The sequence below is a fragment of the Aythya marila genome, assembly GCF_965140915.1.
Source record: "Aythya marila genome assembly, chromosome: 5".
In the NCBI taxonomy this organism is placed as follows: Eukaryota; Metazoa; Chordata; class Aves; order Anseriformes; family Anatidae; genus Aythya; species Aythya marila.
The window spans coordinates 45,804,720-45,821,237 of NC_139046.1; the positions used below are offsets into that span (position 1 = coordinate 45,804,720).

The following is a 16,518-nucleotide window of genomic DNA, read 5'->3' on the forward strand; positions in this document are numbered from 1 at the left end:
GACAGATTTCTGCTCCAGGGCTGTGAGAAATGTAGTGCTGGCCGTGGCTGGTGCTTTGGCAGCCTGAGAGAGACCTCTTGTGGGGATGTGCCATGATTGCCCGTGCAGCTAAAGAGCTGGAGGAGCTCCCTACCCCCGTTCATTAGCTCTTGTTAAGTAACCCAAAGTTCCTCCCCTGGCTTTGTGGTACTGAGGAGTGGCACTGAGGGTCGGCGAACGATCAGGGAGAAGGAGAAGGACAAGGGGGGTAGGACATGGATGCTGCCACTCTGTTTTAGGGGGGGAAGGCAGCCAGAATATTCTGTACTTCCAGATGCAGATGTGTCTGGGAGCTGCTCGTCTTCCTTTCTGTCCTGGCAAGTAGCCAAATTACATTCTAGAGAAGCTGCTGGTGATTAATTATGAGGATTAGCACCGATTATGTTCTCTCCTGTTCATTGCAAGCTGGAGAGCTGTATCCCCAGGCCAGAGCTAGTTTGCCACTCCAGTCTGAGGCCAGACTGTTTGCAAGTTGCTGCCTCCGCTGCATCCATTCTGTTTTCTCATGCGTTCCTCTCTCCTCCTTCTACCCTGTAGATCTTTGGGATGATTTTCACCTGCTGCTTGTACAGGAGTTTGAAGCCGGAACCATATTAATAGCTGTGGGAACTCCGTCAGCTCCCCCTCTGCCACTCCCTTAGTGCCTGCCAACCTCACTACCCTCCACCATCATCACAGAAGAGTCTGCAACCTGAGGACTTGGCTCTACCCTTAAATGCCTCTCCAACAGCCTTACCTGCCCCTTCAGGGGAAGGTCGCCCTCCTCGTTGTGTAAAGGCAGCCGGGAGTTCAGTGGGGCCTCTTCATTGGCAAGAAGCAAGAGCTGTGGGTCTTCTGCTGGAAGCTTTAGCAACAGTCCCTTGATTATAACTACAAAGCAAGATTTATCTAGGGCCATTTCTCTCGGGGCTTTTCCTGAGCATACACGAAGGTATCGGGATGCTACGCAAGAGTCAAAATTTGCTCTCTGAGAAGTGGCTCAGCAGCACCGGGCATTGACTGTGAGGACAGATGATGTTCCTGCGCTGGGCTGGAGCCAGAGCTGAGTCTCTCATACAGCAGAGATTTCTCTCTCCCCCTCTGCGTGTGCACTGAAGTCCTAACACAGCTGGTCTCCCTATGAGAGGATGCATGCCTGGTAGCTTGCTGCAGGAACTGCGCTCCCTGCTGCTCGGGAACACAACTTGGTGCGGCTGAAATCTTGTCACGACTCCAATGCTGCCACAACGTGGGTGCCTTAGGATTTCTCAGCAATCCTTCCTTCTCTGCCTTGAAGCTTCCCTGCAACACAGTGCCATCGGGAACCACGAGAAGCCTGCTGCCTCCTTGGGTTCTAGATCAAAGACATTTGGCTACTTTCTAATTCTTTTAGGTCTGGTCTGGTTTAGGTAGTGGCTTCCAGTGTGAATGAGAAAACTCTCGGTTGTTTCTTGCCTACCCCCTGCTGAGGTTTGGTGAAGAGCTGGTCTGCCTGTGGAGCCGAGGTGTCTCGCTACCACTTGGCCTGTTTGGTTCCTGCAAAGACCTTACCACATCTCTTGCATGTTGAGGCACACCCCGGGCTCGACGGTCTAATTAAAACCTCCAGGCTTGTTCTCTCTTGGGTGGGAAATGAATATATACAAATGTTGTAGCAGCCTCCAAGGAGCTCATTAATCAGATGAGGGTTTTCTGGCTTTAATGAGATCTAGAAGCCAGCTTTCCAGACCATCCCAGCAGTAACCATTAGAGTCAGCTTCACCCAGTCGCCCCAGTGCATTTGGTAAATAGTGCTGGGTTTAACTGTCTGATTAATTAAATAGATTTAATTAACTATTATTTCTGCACTGGGATCCTGGATACATACAGGACACTGACATGACTGTTGCCATTGACTTAGTGCCACTGTCGTGCCAGCCTGAATTCATAGGATCTTCTGTGTCTCTCCTGTCCCAGGGGTTTGGGTTGTTTTCTTCCTAATTGTCCTGAAAAGGGTTCTCATCGGGAATCTTGTTTTCCAATAGGCCTGGTACAACCCTGAAGCAGAAAGGGCTGCACGGGTTTGAGGTTTCTAGGCACTGAAGACAAGCCCTTTTATGAGCTAAGTAATTTATTCACTCTCCTGGCCTTTTGGTGGTGCCCTGTCCCTTGGCAGCAGGCAGTTAACACCTGCAAAATCACCCAGAGCCCTAAAGGGGCTTGCAGCGTTGTGGGGGTTTTGATTCACAGAGCAGAAATCCAGGACTGGCTCCTGCCGGGGGGGGGGTGTGCAAAGGGTGACAAGTTAAAATTCTGAGCAGGTAAATCTGAAACTCCCCCATCAACATCGGCACCGTGAAATAATCCTTAACACTAATGCGAAAAGAGAGGTGGAGGAGCTGAGCTGGATCCTTGGTCCCACAGCAGCCGGAAAGAGGGGAAAGAAACCTAAATTATTGTGTAATGATCTAAAGGAGAAACCTCTAAATTATTTCTTGTTTTATATTCAGGTTCCTGACAAGTATTGACTACTAACTACGAGGAAAATATTGAGCATGTTGCTTGAAGCAATATTTCTAGTTTCTTAAGCATATCTTCTTAGCTGCCTTTGCCTGTTCCCTTGAAATATGTTGTACAGGGTTGGGAGAGGCCGGGAAGAATGAGATAGGAACAGCAAGTTGGCTTGTGTCCACTGAGTCGTTTTATACTTTTTCTCTGTGTAATAATATTCATTGCTTTTTTTTTTTTTTTTTTTTAACCCAGTTTAAGTTGCTGGCCAATAGGAAAATAAAGCTTACGATTCTGTACTTACACTGTGTAGCAAAATGAAGGGGACAACATGAGCTGTGTGGGTTTTGTGGGTTCCTCAGTTCCTCCAGGACCTGGCTGCGGGATGAACGAGGTCGCGTGTGTGGGTGCGCTGTGCTCTGTGCTGCTGGGTGCTGGGCGTTTACCCTCCGTGCTGTGGTGTTGTCTGCACCCACCCTGCACCACGGATGTGTGAAAAAGGGAGCAGAGCTGCCCTGTGCTGTCCTTTGGGCTGTCGGGTTGAGCATTGCCCAGAGCAGCTGCACCCAGCCAGGTGGGAACGCCTGCCTGCAGCTGATGGGCACGGCCACTCGGTGGCTCTCGGGGCTCAGCTCTGCCTGCTGAGATCTCCGCTCCTGTAATTCAGGTGGCTCTGATCCAAGATGCTTCCCTCGGCGTCGCCAAGCCCTGTGCCACCGAGCCTCGTGCTTGCCTTCATCCTCCAAGCCTCAGCCGTGTTGCTGCTGGCCCCTGGCTAGCTGGCAGAGCCCCGCTGAATGCACTGGGCTGGAAGCAGGAACCGCTGCGTTTCCCCCAAGGGGAACTGAAGCCCCCCATCTGCAGGGCTGTTGTGGGGTGGCACCTGGGAAGGCCGTAGCACGGTGTTTTTCGGCACAAAGCAGTTGCTTGAAAGCCATTTCGTTCTTGTGTGAGTTGCCTTCTGCAGTGCCTGGTGGGGCTGCAGCCACCGTTTCACAGCCTCCCCCCAGGCTGTGCAGCCTCAGGCCCCTGGGTGCTGCCAACTCTTGGGGCACCAGCCCCAGTTTCTCTTTCCTTCCCCCCAGCCCTGGAGATTTGGGCTGCACAACTTTGCTGCTCACAGCAGTTAGCTCAGCTGATGCTCTGCTCTCTCTGTGCCATGTGGGGGCCAGCGCAATGTGCTGAGGATAAAGAGGAAAACAGATAAAACCACAATTTCTGTGAAGGTCCTGCTTAGGAGCAGTCACTCCATTTCTGCAGACTTTCAAGAAAGCCTGAGTATTTTGTGCTCCCCTGCAGGGCTGCATCTAACCCCACACCAGTTCACAAACATGCCCTTTCTGTTTCTCCCACTTAACGGGGAGCAATCTTCCCCCAGCAAGGTCTTGGTGCCCTGTTCTCTTGCTGTTTCAAGAGCTTCCCTTTGGTGGGGAGTGTTGTAATGTCCTCATTTCCCTGCTGGGCTCAGGCTGACCGAGGCTGCAGTGGTGGAGAGAGGGAGCAGAGGACAGGCAGTGATGATACCCTCCATCACAGATGCGACAGACGCACTGTGCTTGGGAAATGGCACAGGGGACCGGATCATCTCCCCTTCCCTGCCGTGAACGCACTAAACCATGCTCCTTGCTGGGAGGCCGTGGGTTTGTTCCCCTTCTTCCCTGCTCGCTTCCTCCACCGAGCGGCTCCCGCAGCAGAACGAAACGAGCCTGGTGGTGCAGCCCTGCTTCAGTCGCCCTCGGTGCAGGAAGGACCTCACAGTCCTGAGAGCTCTCATGCCAGTGTTGAGCTTGCTGCTGAGTGCCTGCTCCCCAAAACCCAGGGCTCCCAACGCCCCCCTTTGCCTGGGGGCCACAGGAGGCTGTGATCTCCCATCCCGCTTTTAAACCATGGCAGCACATCCCCTGTCCCGCGTGGGGCTGCTCTGTGCTGCCGTGGTGGCGGTGCCTGCACCCCTGGGAGAAGACGCTGGCTGCTCTGCACCCCTGGGAGCCCTGCTGCTGTCACAGCAGTGACAAGAGATGCCTCGAGTGATGTGATGCTGAACCGAGGCATGGGTGTGCCGAAAAAGCCAGGGCAGAGGCTGGAGAGGAGGCAGCAACAGGGAGGGGATTTATGTGGTGCCTCTGGAAAAGTTAAACTCCTCGCGGGGAGGGCGATGCTCTCAAATGAGCTGTAATCACACAGACAACAGGGACGCCAGTGCCCAACAAATCCGCTGAGTGAATCGCTCAGGCACAGCAGCTCGGGAAGTGTGCTGGGTATTTGGAGTCCTCGCTGCAAAGGCAGCTTGCTTTCCTGGCTGCCTGCCTCAGCCCAAAGGGTGCTGCTCGTGCAGAGGCCATGGGGACCAGCAGCTCTCTGGCTTACAGCTCCCCCCCACAGGAAAGGAGCTGCTGGGCATCAGGTGTTTCCAGGTTTTTTTCTTGTCTTTTTCACCTGGGCAGCTGCAGGCTGAGTGCCCCCATCCTCACACCACCCACAGGGACACAGGCTTCTACTTGTCTCAGAAATGCTGCAGCACATTTCAGGATGAGCCCAGGAGCCCAGCACAGTGCAAACGTGCTGGGTCCTTCCAGAGAGAGCCAGGGCCCTCTCCCTTCCCAGCAGAGAGACGTCCCTTGGTGTCTCCACGTCACCCTCAGAGGCTTTGTGAGCTCCCCAGCCTGGGATTAGCTCGGGACCAAGGCAGCCTTGTTAACCTGGAGGTGCCCCGTGACTGTTCAGCTGCTTTCTCTGCAAACAAATTAGGCTGCCCCTGCCTAATTGCACCTCGCTGATGACAGGAGGTGGTTGCATCCATGCTACTGTCCCCTGCTGTCCTCCCGGCACATATCTCAGCTGCGATAAAACCTCCTCTCTCCTCAGGGAGCTGCCTGGTTAATCCTCCTGTAACCTTCCCGCACGGCCTTTATTGCCTGGTTGTTTCCCTCACGTCGCTTTATACACTTTGATTTCTTGCTGCCTGTTTGGGGATGCAGCACTCCATGCATTAGGAAATGATGACCCAAAATATGAGGCCACCGGGCTAAGCTCTTGTGACGGGGACTGCAATGGCTGGCGGCGCTCTGGGAGGGTGCCAGCTCTGTCCCTCCGAAATAGCAGCTGACGTGGTGACAAAGTGACATCTGAAGGGCTGGAGAGGGGGCCCTGCGCTCCCCAGCCCCGCAGAGGTGTTGCTCCAAGGGCACATGGAGCAAACCCCGAGCGTCTGCAGCCTCTGCTCTCAGCTCTTCCTTCTCCCACACGTCACTCCTCTGTTAGCGGCACGCTTGCCGAGCACTGACAGGCATTATTTGATATTTATCTAAATTAAATCTTGTTCCATTTAAACGCCCAGCTTTCTGCGATATCCCAGGCTAATTCCCGGTTTGTCCTTCCTTGTGTTTTCCATCGCTCCTGCTCCGTCCTGATCCACAAACGTGATCAATATTATAATTTATTTCCTTTTCCCCCTCTCACCTCTCCCACCGCTCTCTTCCAGAACTTTAATGAAAGTTTTTAATAGTGTTCAATTCAAGGCTGACCTGCTGTTTCCTTTGCCTAATGCCTCGTGCTCTGCTGATGGGCTCATGAATGATTCAGCTGTTTGGTGTCTATCTGGCAGCTGTGACAGAACTGCTGAAAAAAAATAAAAAACACATTACTGAGGTTGGCCGGATCTCCAAATTGAACATTCCTGAGCCCCAGAACAGGAACCTGAGCCCTAAAACACAGGTAGCAAAGAAGGCTGTGTATGTATGAAATACAGTTTTCAACCCCCAAAAACCAGGAAAAAAAAACAGGAGCTCGGCATTAATTCCCCACCTTGCATGGAGGTGCAAGATGCGAGCCCCCTTCCAGACAGCACTGAGCGCTGCGGAAAAATCCACTCGTTAATTCCTATCGGTGTTTCTTTTCCCCCTGTGCACAAGCAGAGCTCATCATTTTTCCTTCTCCTCGTCCCCTCAAATTGAAAACTTCCTTTTGCTGCCTGCACAAGCTGTGCTGAGCCGCACGCAGCCGCGGTTCAGCCGCACCACTTAAGAGCTGCCGTAATCGAAGCAGCAATAAACATATTGCTCCAGAGCAGTTAATGACCCCATGAAGCTGCTGAACTCCGGTGACACTCCTCTTCTGAAGCCATCAATGGGAAACGCAAATCCATGCCGAACTGCTGCCTCTGCTTTAGCATCAGCAATTTCTTCTATTTTTGCTCCATTGCGTAAGCTGTAGCTTCAAATAAACTCGATCCCGCTACTGCAGGCAGAGGCTTCTGGAATGAGAACACAAATAAATTCTGTTCTCCATGCACCACTGGAGATGCTCTTGGCTCGCTGATTTAGGATTCAGAGCCCTTCCTGGGTCCACGGGTGCTGTGAGCTCCTGGGGGGGCCGTAGTGCCACAGCAGCAGGGGAGCCAGGCTCAGGAGCTAGGCTAGAGGAGGAACATGTAGGATTTAGGCAGTCTGGTGTGTCCTTAGGGAAACAGCAGGAAGGAGATGGCTCCTGTTCCACTTGTGGGGAGCCAGCTCGGAACAGGGGCACGTTGCTGGCCAGCTTTTAGTGCTGCTTCTCCCAGGAAAGGGTCCTGGGGGCAGACGGGAGCCAGGAGTGCAGCCCTCGAGCCCTCGGCTCCTCCACCTGCCCCATGCACAGACCCTGCAGGCATGGGGCTGGCTACAATTAAGGCAATTATGCCTTTATTAAACCTAATTGAGCTAATGGCTTTTTTCCAGCCTACATCCCTGCTCACAGATAACCTTGTGAGCCAGGCTCTGATCTCCCTTGGAAGCCTTGTATGAGGCAAACACTCACCTCTCATTTCCTCCAGCTAGTTAATCCTGCCCCCAGCCCTGGCAGGGCGGCCGGAGATGTTCCCAATTGCCCTTAACAAAGCCAGTTGGCACACAAGGGTTATCTGAAGGCCAGAAGAGGCTCCTGGGAGGGAAGGTCTGGCATTTTGGGGGCCTCTGCTTGAGCTGGGGGGCATGTGAGAGAGGCATAAAGGCTGAAGTACCACAAGGACTACTTGGTAATGACCTATAAGGATGAGCGAGGAGAGATGTGGGCCACTGCCCGCACTTACAGGAGTCAGGCGTGCATGCGCTTGCTCTGTCTCCTCAAGCAGCTAGAAAAGCACAAGCCTCCTTTTTTCAGATGGCATTTAGGGAAAAAATAGATGGGAAAGGTCTGGGAAAGTGGACTTAGAAAGGGCAAATGGAAAAAGCGACGCTGTGCAGAGGGGACCCTTGCTGTGAACATCCAGCACCAGCAGTCGGGGTGCCAGGAGGAGCTGTGCTTCAGTACCAACCCCAGCTCGACCCCCTCATATGCTGTCAATATCTCCTTTTTGGCTGGAGCGTAGCAGGCCTCAGATCCTCTGCATCCCACCTCCAAAACCCCAGGGATTGAACCCAAGCCCCCTCATTGTTTCTTCTTGGATATAAGGGTGACTGACAGTGGCATGGGTTGGCGCTCAGGTTCAGCCTCAGAGCCCGCTGTGAGATCCAGGTGCCTCCTCTTCCCCTTGAGGGTGCTGAGCAGCACTGAACAGGGCTCAATAGACACGAGCCAAGCCCCGGCATGTTGCAGTGACTTGCATTGCTCTAGAACTGCCAGGTGACAGCATACTTTTTTTGAATATTTTACAAGTTTTTCAGGATTCTGCACTTGTTCAGAGGTGAAGTTCGAGAACACCAGTGATGCCCAGTGCCCAATGTGCCTGCCCACATCCTCCCACACCCCCTGCTGCTCATAACTACCCAGCCTCGGGGCAGATCTCTGGGTGGTACTCTTAAATAGCTGTTTAACTTAGACAAAACCAGAAACACATGCAGGAGATGTAACAGTAGGATCATGCAGATTTGAACATCCCAAGGACATTTGAAGTGTCAAGGACTAGTGTAACTCGCACGGAGGAGAAAAGGTAAAGATCGTACTTAATAGTTTCCAGAAGAAGGTTCCTGGAGTGCAGGAATGATGGCCAGACTGAGTACAAAGAGCAGATTAAGTTCATGGTTGGTAATAATATGAGAACATGCTCTTATATGCAAATTGCCAAAACCATAAACAGACTTAGGCCAGGCCCCAGAGTTGATAAACAACAAGAAAGGAGTTAAGAAAAACAACCTTGAGAGAAAATAAAACATCGCGAACAAATAAATCAACACCGTGACCAGTGTTTGGATTCATCTCATGTAGTGCTTTTGACAAATTTGTTTTAATGTGCTCAGATCTGCCGTTGTCTCAGCGATGCTGGGCACCAGAAGGACTGCTGTGCCTCCCCCTGCCCCAGCAGCAGGAGCTGCCACCTGCCAAAATCACCCTGGGGAGGTGACAGAGCTGCAGGTGCCTTTAGGCACCCCAGTGCTTCGCCTGCCCTGCTGAGAGGTTCGTTTTGCTTCTCTGTCTGCTTCCTTCCCCTCAGAGGTGTGGGTGCCAGAGGCGGCAGCCATGTTGGGGCCCGCGCCCCATGTCCGCCTCCTGTCAGTGCCGGGGCCGGCTTGCGCTGAGGCTCTCCAGCAGCTCCTGTGTGGCCCAAAATGGTGGGGACAAAGAAGTGAGCAGAAATCAGCAACACCCACGTAGCAGGAGACCCAGCAGGGCCTTGAGGTGAGTGTGGGGCCTGGTTTCCCTCAGTAGGGCTGGTCTGCAGACTGGCCTTCCTCCCTTGCTTTAGAGAGGTCACCCCATCCCCTGAAACTCAGAAGATGGGGCCTCTGCGCTGTCCCACCCTCACCAGCAGCTTTTGGAAGCTTCTCAGGGCTTTCTAGTTGCCTGGCCCCAGCCACCTGACAGGATTAAATCCAGCCACATCTGCCTAAAAGTTTCCCGGGGACCTTGGGCTCAGCTGCTTCCTGAAGTAGCATCTCGCGTCGCCCCCGTAACTCAGCCACCGACATCACTTTAATACAACTTTTTAAAGTATGCATTTGTATCTAGTAAGCCCTTGAGTACAGCAGAGTCCCTTTTATATTGAAATTCAGGCTCCTCAATAACATTTTATTATGAGGCTTGCTATTTTTGGAATTGCTGTTACTTTGTTATGAGCAAGGCACCTAACATCCTTCGATATGAAATCATTAAGGGCACAGCAGAGTTCATTACAGGGGCATTTCTCTGGATTAAGAACAAATCAATACCACACACTAATATCACAGCCTGGTACCTGGCTTTGGTTGCAAACAGCACATCTAGAGAGGGAGACACTCGTCTTTTGGCCTCTTGTGCTCTTCTTCCAATATCTTATTTACTGTTTTCCCCCAAGCTGTTGTGATGGATTTATGAGTAGACAAAATCCAAAGGTTGTTTTTCTCTAAGCTACCTGAATATTGTAGCTTTTAAAGTAGAAAAGAGAGAAATAACCAGCTTAAGTTTGTGATATTGTGGTAACCTCACATGCAGTATGACTTCCCAGCTCTGACAGCAGAGCTCCTTGGAAGCGAATCCACAGATGGGACCGAAGGCCTACAGCTCTATCTGAGTCCATTTAGCTTATTACATTCTGGGTTTAGAATAAGTTTCAGATGTTTCAAATTGGGAATCCCAACATGTGGGGGTGGTGGGAGGGGAGAAGGACGAGGCTCATTTATAAGCAGCCTCCAAGTGAAGGAAGAGCTTTGTTGACAAAGTGTTTCCCAGAAGAGGTGCTGCATTTTGTGAAAATCGGCCTTGGGCCAAGGTCTGGAAGTACTAGGAGGTTGTTGGCCTCCTGGGCATGCTATGGCCACAGGCAGTGAGGGCAAACACTGCTGTCTTGGTGGACGTAACATGGCCACAGCCTCCAGGAAGACCCTTTGCCCCGGCAGCACAGAGCCACCTTGGTCCTAGATGGAGGCTCCAGCTTTGCTCCAGAGAACTTGAATTTACCTCCAGGACCTGGCCTGAAGCAGCTTTGCCCATCTGTGGATTGAGTTAAGGATAAAAGAGGTTTAACTGACCAGCATGGGGATGCAGGGTGGGCATCGCTCTATGCCTGCAGAGTGCAGGGACACGGGGCTGTCAGGAGCCCCCAGCTGCTCTGGCTGTGGCTCAGCCATTGAGAGCTGTGTCTTGAGATGTCACCAGCTGTAGCTGAAATGGGAATTGCTCCGTGATGCTGCTCCCAGCTACTGCAGCACACAGCATTCCTTTTGTTCAGCAGCAGCCTGAGTAGCAGTAATGGAAGCTGCTGAGGTCAACGGCATTTGTTTCCTTTTATTTATTGCAAACAATCATTTATCAGTGGAATTTAATTATTACTTTTTTTCTTTCCTTTTTAAAATGTTGCTCGATGGAGGAAAACAGCCATTTGTCTAGGCTGCATTTAATGCTGAGTGGGTCCAAATAGGGTGTGTGTTTGTGCACCTTCGCGGTGCTTTTGGAAAAAAATAAAAATCAAGTTAGTGAAGTGTGGAGCTGTAGGCCATCTCTGTAATGATCTGAAGCACTCAACCCACTATAAACTTAATGCTTTCATTTATTAGCTCCTTCCTGGAGGAAGACCTCCTGGTCAAACTGCTATTGCTCCTTTAAAAAAGTAAAGTTCATAATTGCTTCAGCTGCACAGCTCATTACTGGGAAGGGCCTACAGCTGAAAGCAGCGCTCATCTTCTTATTTTGTTTTTAAATTTTCAAGGTGAATTTAAGCAAAACCTCTTGTTATTCCTCCAGCCCAGACATTAGGTATTCCATTGCTGTGTATAAACTTATAAACTCAATTACAGAAGCGCCAAACTTCCACTTTCTTTGGAGGCGGGAGGCTTGAGGGCTTTGCTGCATCACAAGCCATTATTGTGTTGATAACGAGCTGGGCAGAGCCCTGGCAGTGGCTGATCAATACCTGCAAGTAGTTGAGGCTGCTTGGATTGCCATTTATCCCGTTTTTCCATTAAGTGGACTTTTTCCCTTTGCTTTCCTGTCTAGGAAGGAGCATGCCTCTACATAAACTGCCCGAGGGAAGCCTTTTTCAAAAAGGACAAAAAGGGGTGGTGGGAGGAAAACACCTGGAGGTGGCTTTGGGTAAATAGCTGGAGATGGCTGGGCTTTGGCTGTGCTCTTGTACCTTCTGGATTGCTGGGGACATTGATGCTGCTGATCTCTGGGTTGCTGCATGGCTCGTGGCTTTCCATGAGCAAAATGGAGTCCATGATTCCTGTGTTGGGCTCAGCCCACAGCCGAGCAGCTCTTTTTAAAAAATGTATTTCAAGATATTCCATTAGGATTTGAGGCAGCACGTAACAGGGGTCCTTGATAAGAGGGAGGCAAGAAGAAAGCAGTCAATGGGTAAGATTAGACTTGTTGCTGTTCATCTCTGATGGTTTCTGAAGGGCAGGGCGAGTGTCATCTCAGAGGCAGGGAAACTGAGGCACTGTACTGGTGGCAGGCTTGAGCACCAGATGCGATCTTTTTAAGGCCTGTTCTGAAATATACAGCTTAAGGTGAAGTGGCTTTCTTTCTTTGAAAGACTTGAGCAACTTTACTGATGTGACCAGCTGGGGGAAGGCAAAGAGACCGTGGGATGGGATGGTCCCGAAGTACAACAGCGTTGAAGGAAGGATTCCCACTGAGCTCCATGCTCTTGGATCAGGCCTCTGGAGAGATGCTGGTGAGGACACCGACATTTATGTTAATCTCTGAAGTAATTAAATGCTTGTAAATAGCATGATGGTGGTGAACCAAGTGCTAGAAAAGGTGGCAAGCAGAAGCTTGAGAAAGGTCAACAACTAATGGTGGGTGCTGAGCACGGCTGTCCTGCTTGGTCTCAGCCCACAAAGGCACTGATTTCCTTCATTTTTTAAAGCAATTCGTTACTTTGAATGCTCCAATTAGATGTGCTTTTAAAAGAAGGAGGTCTGATTTCCAAATAGTGGGTATTCAGCATTTGTTCCTTCCATCTGCAAATCAAGCCTGTGGGGTGGGGCATGGGTTAATTCAAAATCATTAGTGCCTATGGAAAGTCTTGACCAGAGCCTTCGGGGCTTGCTTTGAAGTCTGTTGTTAACTGCTGTTTTCTTATGCTCCCCAAAGTATACATGCTTTTAGCTTTTTGTCAGCTGTTCCATGCCGTTCTTTGATCGCTATTTGTTCAGCTCCTGAAAGCAGAAAATTATGAACCCTTTTTATTAAAAACGTTTGCTTCGTGTTTGGGAGTGACAAATGAAGGACTGTTCTGCATGAATTTTTGAGCTTAGCTGTTACAACACTTGGTGTTTGCTGCAGCCTGCGGAGAACAGCCACATCAGGAAAGAAACAGGAGGGAAACTCACGTGGTGCTCAGGGGCTCCGTGTCCTCACCCCAGCTACGTGTGACCTACAGGCACACAGTGTAGGTCACCAAAGTATGTGACAGCCAAAATCTGGAAGATATGTGTGTGTGGAATAGAAATAAGACTGAAGGTACCTAGCACTCTGCATGTCTTGGCTCTACATCTCCTATATATTTCTGCAGGTGAGCATCAAGGAGAAACAAATGAGGGTTTGCTACTGCCATGTAAATGTCATGCTGCTTCCCAGCGCTAGCCTGAAGCACAGCCACTTGCCCTGCAGCTCTCCCTGGGTGGCCAGAGTTGCTGAAGCCAAGGATAACTTCTTAACTCTTTTTGGTTTTTATGGTCTTATGCACCCCCAGCACATGAGGCTGAGGTCTGCAGCAAGATCTGGAAGCTCTTTGAGTATCTAAGGCTTGGGCACCTCAAAGAGCCTTTCTTAGCAGAACCTTCTAAAAACAAATTAATCCTGGACACTCAAGTGGTCTAAGGCACCGCATGCTGCCGGGCCATTTGAAGTCACACTGAAGCTAATGAAAAGACTCCCACCGACTTCAGTGAGCAGCACATCAAACCACGAGGCGCGGCAAAGCCCGCGCGCTCCCTGCCCTTGGTTTTCACATCTCTCTGTTGTGCCGCTCCCATCGAACAATTAAAAGTGCCTTCTCTCGGGCTGGAGAAGCTGAATAAGAATTGGATCTGAAAACAAAGCCACTCTGTCAACTACGGCACAAACATGTTGAAGTGGAAATTAAAGCGGTGCCCATCATCTGGCGAGTCAGAGCCAGGTGGGAACAACAGTTTGGAGATGTTGCATCGGAGGAGTGGCCAAAGTAAGAAATCCTGCTAACTAAGCTCAAATTCTGCTCAGAGAAGGGGCGAAGCAGAAGTGCTAGTTTCTTACTAGGGTCAGTGCTGAAACTAGAAGATACTTGAAATTAAGCTGCTTTTAATGGCAAATAAGTTGGGGGGGTTTCTTCCCTTTTGTTTTCTTTCCTTCCTTTTTTTTTTTTTTTTGTTTTGTTTTTGTTTTTCCTTCCCTACTGCCTTTGGGAGATGTTTTTTTTGCCTGTAGAGCTATTTGCAGGGAAAACGATAGCTTGTGTTCTGGACCCTCGTAGTTTGTTACCACTAAAATGCAGACAGGTAGCCACACGGTAAGTTAGGCATCTCTATGGAAACTTACGTACAGCTACAGGGTTGTGCACTGCTGGTAATGACAGTTTTCAGAGCTCCTAGTTTTCTTCGTATAGACAAGAAGCACATACAAGAACACAGGCTTCAGTACCTGGTCCCAGGCTGCATTTGGGGAAGAGGGATGAGGAGAACAAAACCCCAGCATCCTTCCCAGTGCATCACTCCGGGGTGAGGCCCTCAGGTTGTTTTTCAGAGCAAAACTCCTTTTGAAAGCTAAGGCTGGAGGCTCGTTATAGCATACTGACATATTTCACTTCCTGCAGATGGACTCAGAATTACGATCAGGATTTATTGATTTCTTTTAAACTGTCATTTCAAGAAATATAAAGCTTTCCCAGCATGTGAATAACCTGATGCTGGGACTCCAGGTAGAAGCAGATTTGGACACAACAAACACAGATTTCGCTGTAGTTTGACCTCATAATGTGCTGAGCTGGCACCACTTCCATATTTTTATGGGGTGGTGAGGTGGAAGTGTCCTGCCCGAGCCCCTGCCTGTGCCCCTCGGAGGCTGATATCTGGGTGCCAGCAGTGCTCCTGTTACACTGCAGCTCGTGCCTGCGTTCTTTTCCAACACCAAGTTAATGCGATCCCTACAACTGTCTTTCATAATCAAGTTGAGAAATTTCTAAAATGCTTTATATATAAAGTGAATTAGTAACTGCAGAAGAGGCTGCATATTCTGTACGATTTCTCACTTTTTTTTTTTTTTTTTTGCTCCTGCCTATCTGTTGGTTCTGCTAATGTCTCCTTTTTATAAAGATTCAGAGAAAAAGCCAGGTGCTTTTTTTTTTTTTCTTTCCTATGTATGTGCATGTCTCTTTTACATTAGCTTAAAAAATATGGTGGTTGTGGGCATGTTTAATGGCTGTTCGCACAGAGATCTGGCAGGTTAGGAAGCAGATCCAATATGCTTATGTTATTAGCAGCTGCAGAAGCAAGCATGGGAGAAATGACAGCGGAAAGGGAATTACTTGCCTAGTTACCAGAGAGCAAGGGTGAAAGCTGGGACTTAGTGAAATTTTCAATGGATTTCTATGACTTTTTTTTAAAATGGGATTTAAGCTCTATTTCTGCTCCTGACCCTCCCAAGGACAGAACTCCTAAGACAACCTTTCATACGAACATGATAAACTGTGTGTGGACACATCGCAGAATGTTTTTTGGGCCCGTGCTGCATCTGCAAACTCCTGTGGAAGTGCTGCGATGCAGACAGGTTGCTGTGTGCTGTGTGGAGCAGTGTTAATGCTCACCGTGACTTCATCCTGCTACTCATTCTTGTTTGCTGCTCCTCGTGTAACAGCTGGTTGATGGAGTGATACCAGGCTGAGTGTCGTTGGCATCCACTGCGCCGCACTCTGAGAAGCAGTAATGAGAGCAGCCGAGCTGCTTTTCCCTCTTCCTTTGAATTTCTGAATGAGGCCTGCTTTGTTTTTGTAAATTGCATCTTCATTACAGCATTTAAGAGCCGTAGCTGTTCTTATCAAGTAACTTAACCTTGTGCTGGCATCTGCTTTGAGAAGAAACATGTCGTTCTAAAGCAGAAAACCAGATTAGAAAATTGCTTTTGGAGCTAGAAACAAAGTACTGTCGGCTCTCTAATCCAGTCCTTTGGCACCGATGCTTGGCTGCCTCCGCTGAACGCACCCGCCTGGGCTGCTGGGCTTTCTCAGCACAGCTCGCTGAGCGAACGCAGGGGAAGTGGTGCTGGCCTTTTGGGCTTGCTGTGAACGAGTCCACGTGTATCTCCGTGTAACGCTCCACTGTAACAGAGAAAAGTGCCCTACAGGAGTTCGTTTGGGAAAGGTCATCTTACGTTTCCCCTTTAAAAACTGCCCAAAAGACAAATAAGTTTTTTCTTCTTTTTTAAAGTGCATTTAGCTAGCTAATACAGCAGTCATGCAGAACATAAGCTATCCGACAAACTGTGAAATGAATACTAGAATTAATTGCTTAATTCTCTCCGCATTAGGCTAAAGCATGTGGTTTTAAAATGTCTTCAATGAAGAACTGCTGAATATGGGAAAACTTATCCACTATCCCATTGTAATAAATTGAAAAGCAAGTTCAAGTGTAAAGATTGGTGGGGTGATAGCGATAGCCAAAGGCAAGCTGTCCTGTAACTTTTTTTTTTTTTTTTTTTTTTTTTTTGAGACAGTCTAGGTTTAAGGTTTGCACAAAGAAGTTTGACCCATTAAGCACACTAAATAGTACCCCTGGAAAGGAAAGTTTTGTTAAAAACAGCTTCTTTGTAGTCCTTAAACTAGGGAAAAGAATCCACAAATATACTTTTCACCCAGCAGCTGAAAGGCGAGTGCCAAGAGCTTAATTGAACCAAGTAATAACAGGCTGCAAGTGAAGGGATTATCACCTCTCCCAGCCTGTTATCTATGAGGCTGTTCTAACTATGATTTGTCCTACATTTGCATCCAGGCAAACGCTGTTTAAACAGAATCCTGAGCGTGCACAGATGTAAGAACTGTCCTCCTGCACTTTGGGGCGAGGCTGCTGTGCCTGCCTGTGCACACACTAGTGGGAATGATGCATTTCCTGGGTGTCAGACAACCTCAGGGAACGTGGTCCAGCCTTC

The 16,518-nt window shown here is 49.5% G+C and overlaps 1 protein-coding gene across 5 annotated transcripts in view; it reads left to right on the plus strand.

Annotated features, from left to right (window-relative positions):
- Nucleotides 1-2,804, plus strand: part of CD151 (CD151 molecule (Raph blood group)) — a 29,955-nt gene extending 27,151 nt beyond the window's left edge. For all 5 annotated transcript variants that reach the window (XM_082760712.1, XM_082760715.1, XM_082760711.1 and 2 more), the window contains one exon: nt 577-2,804. In XM_082760712.1, the coding sequence (XP_082616838.1) occupies nt 577-636 (60 nt within the window). In that variant the 3' untranslated portion in view covers nt 637-2,804. The remainder of the gene's footprint in view (nt 1-576) is intronic.
- Nucleotides 2,805-16,518: the final 13,714 nt, after the last annotated feature.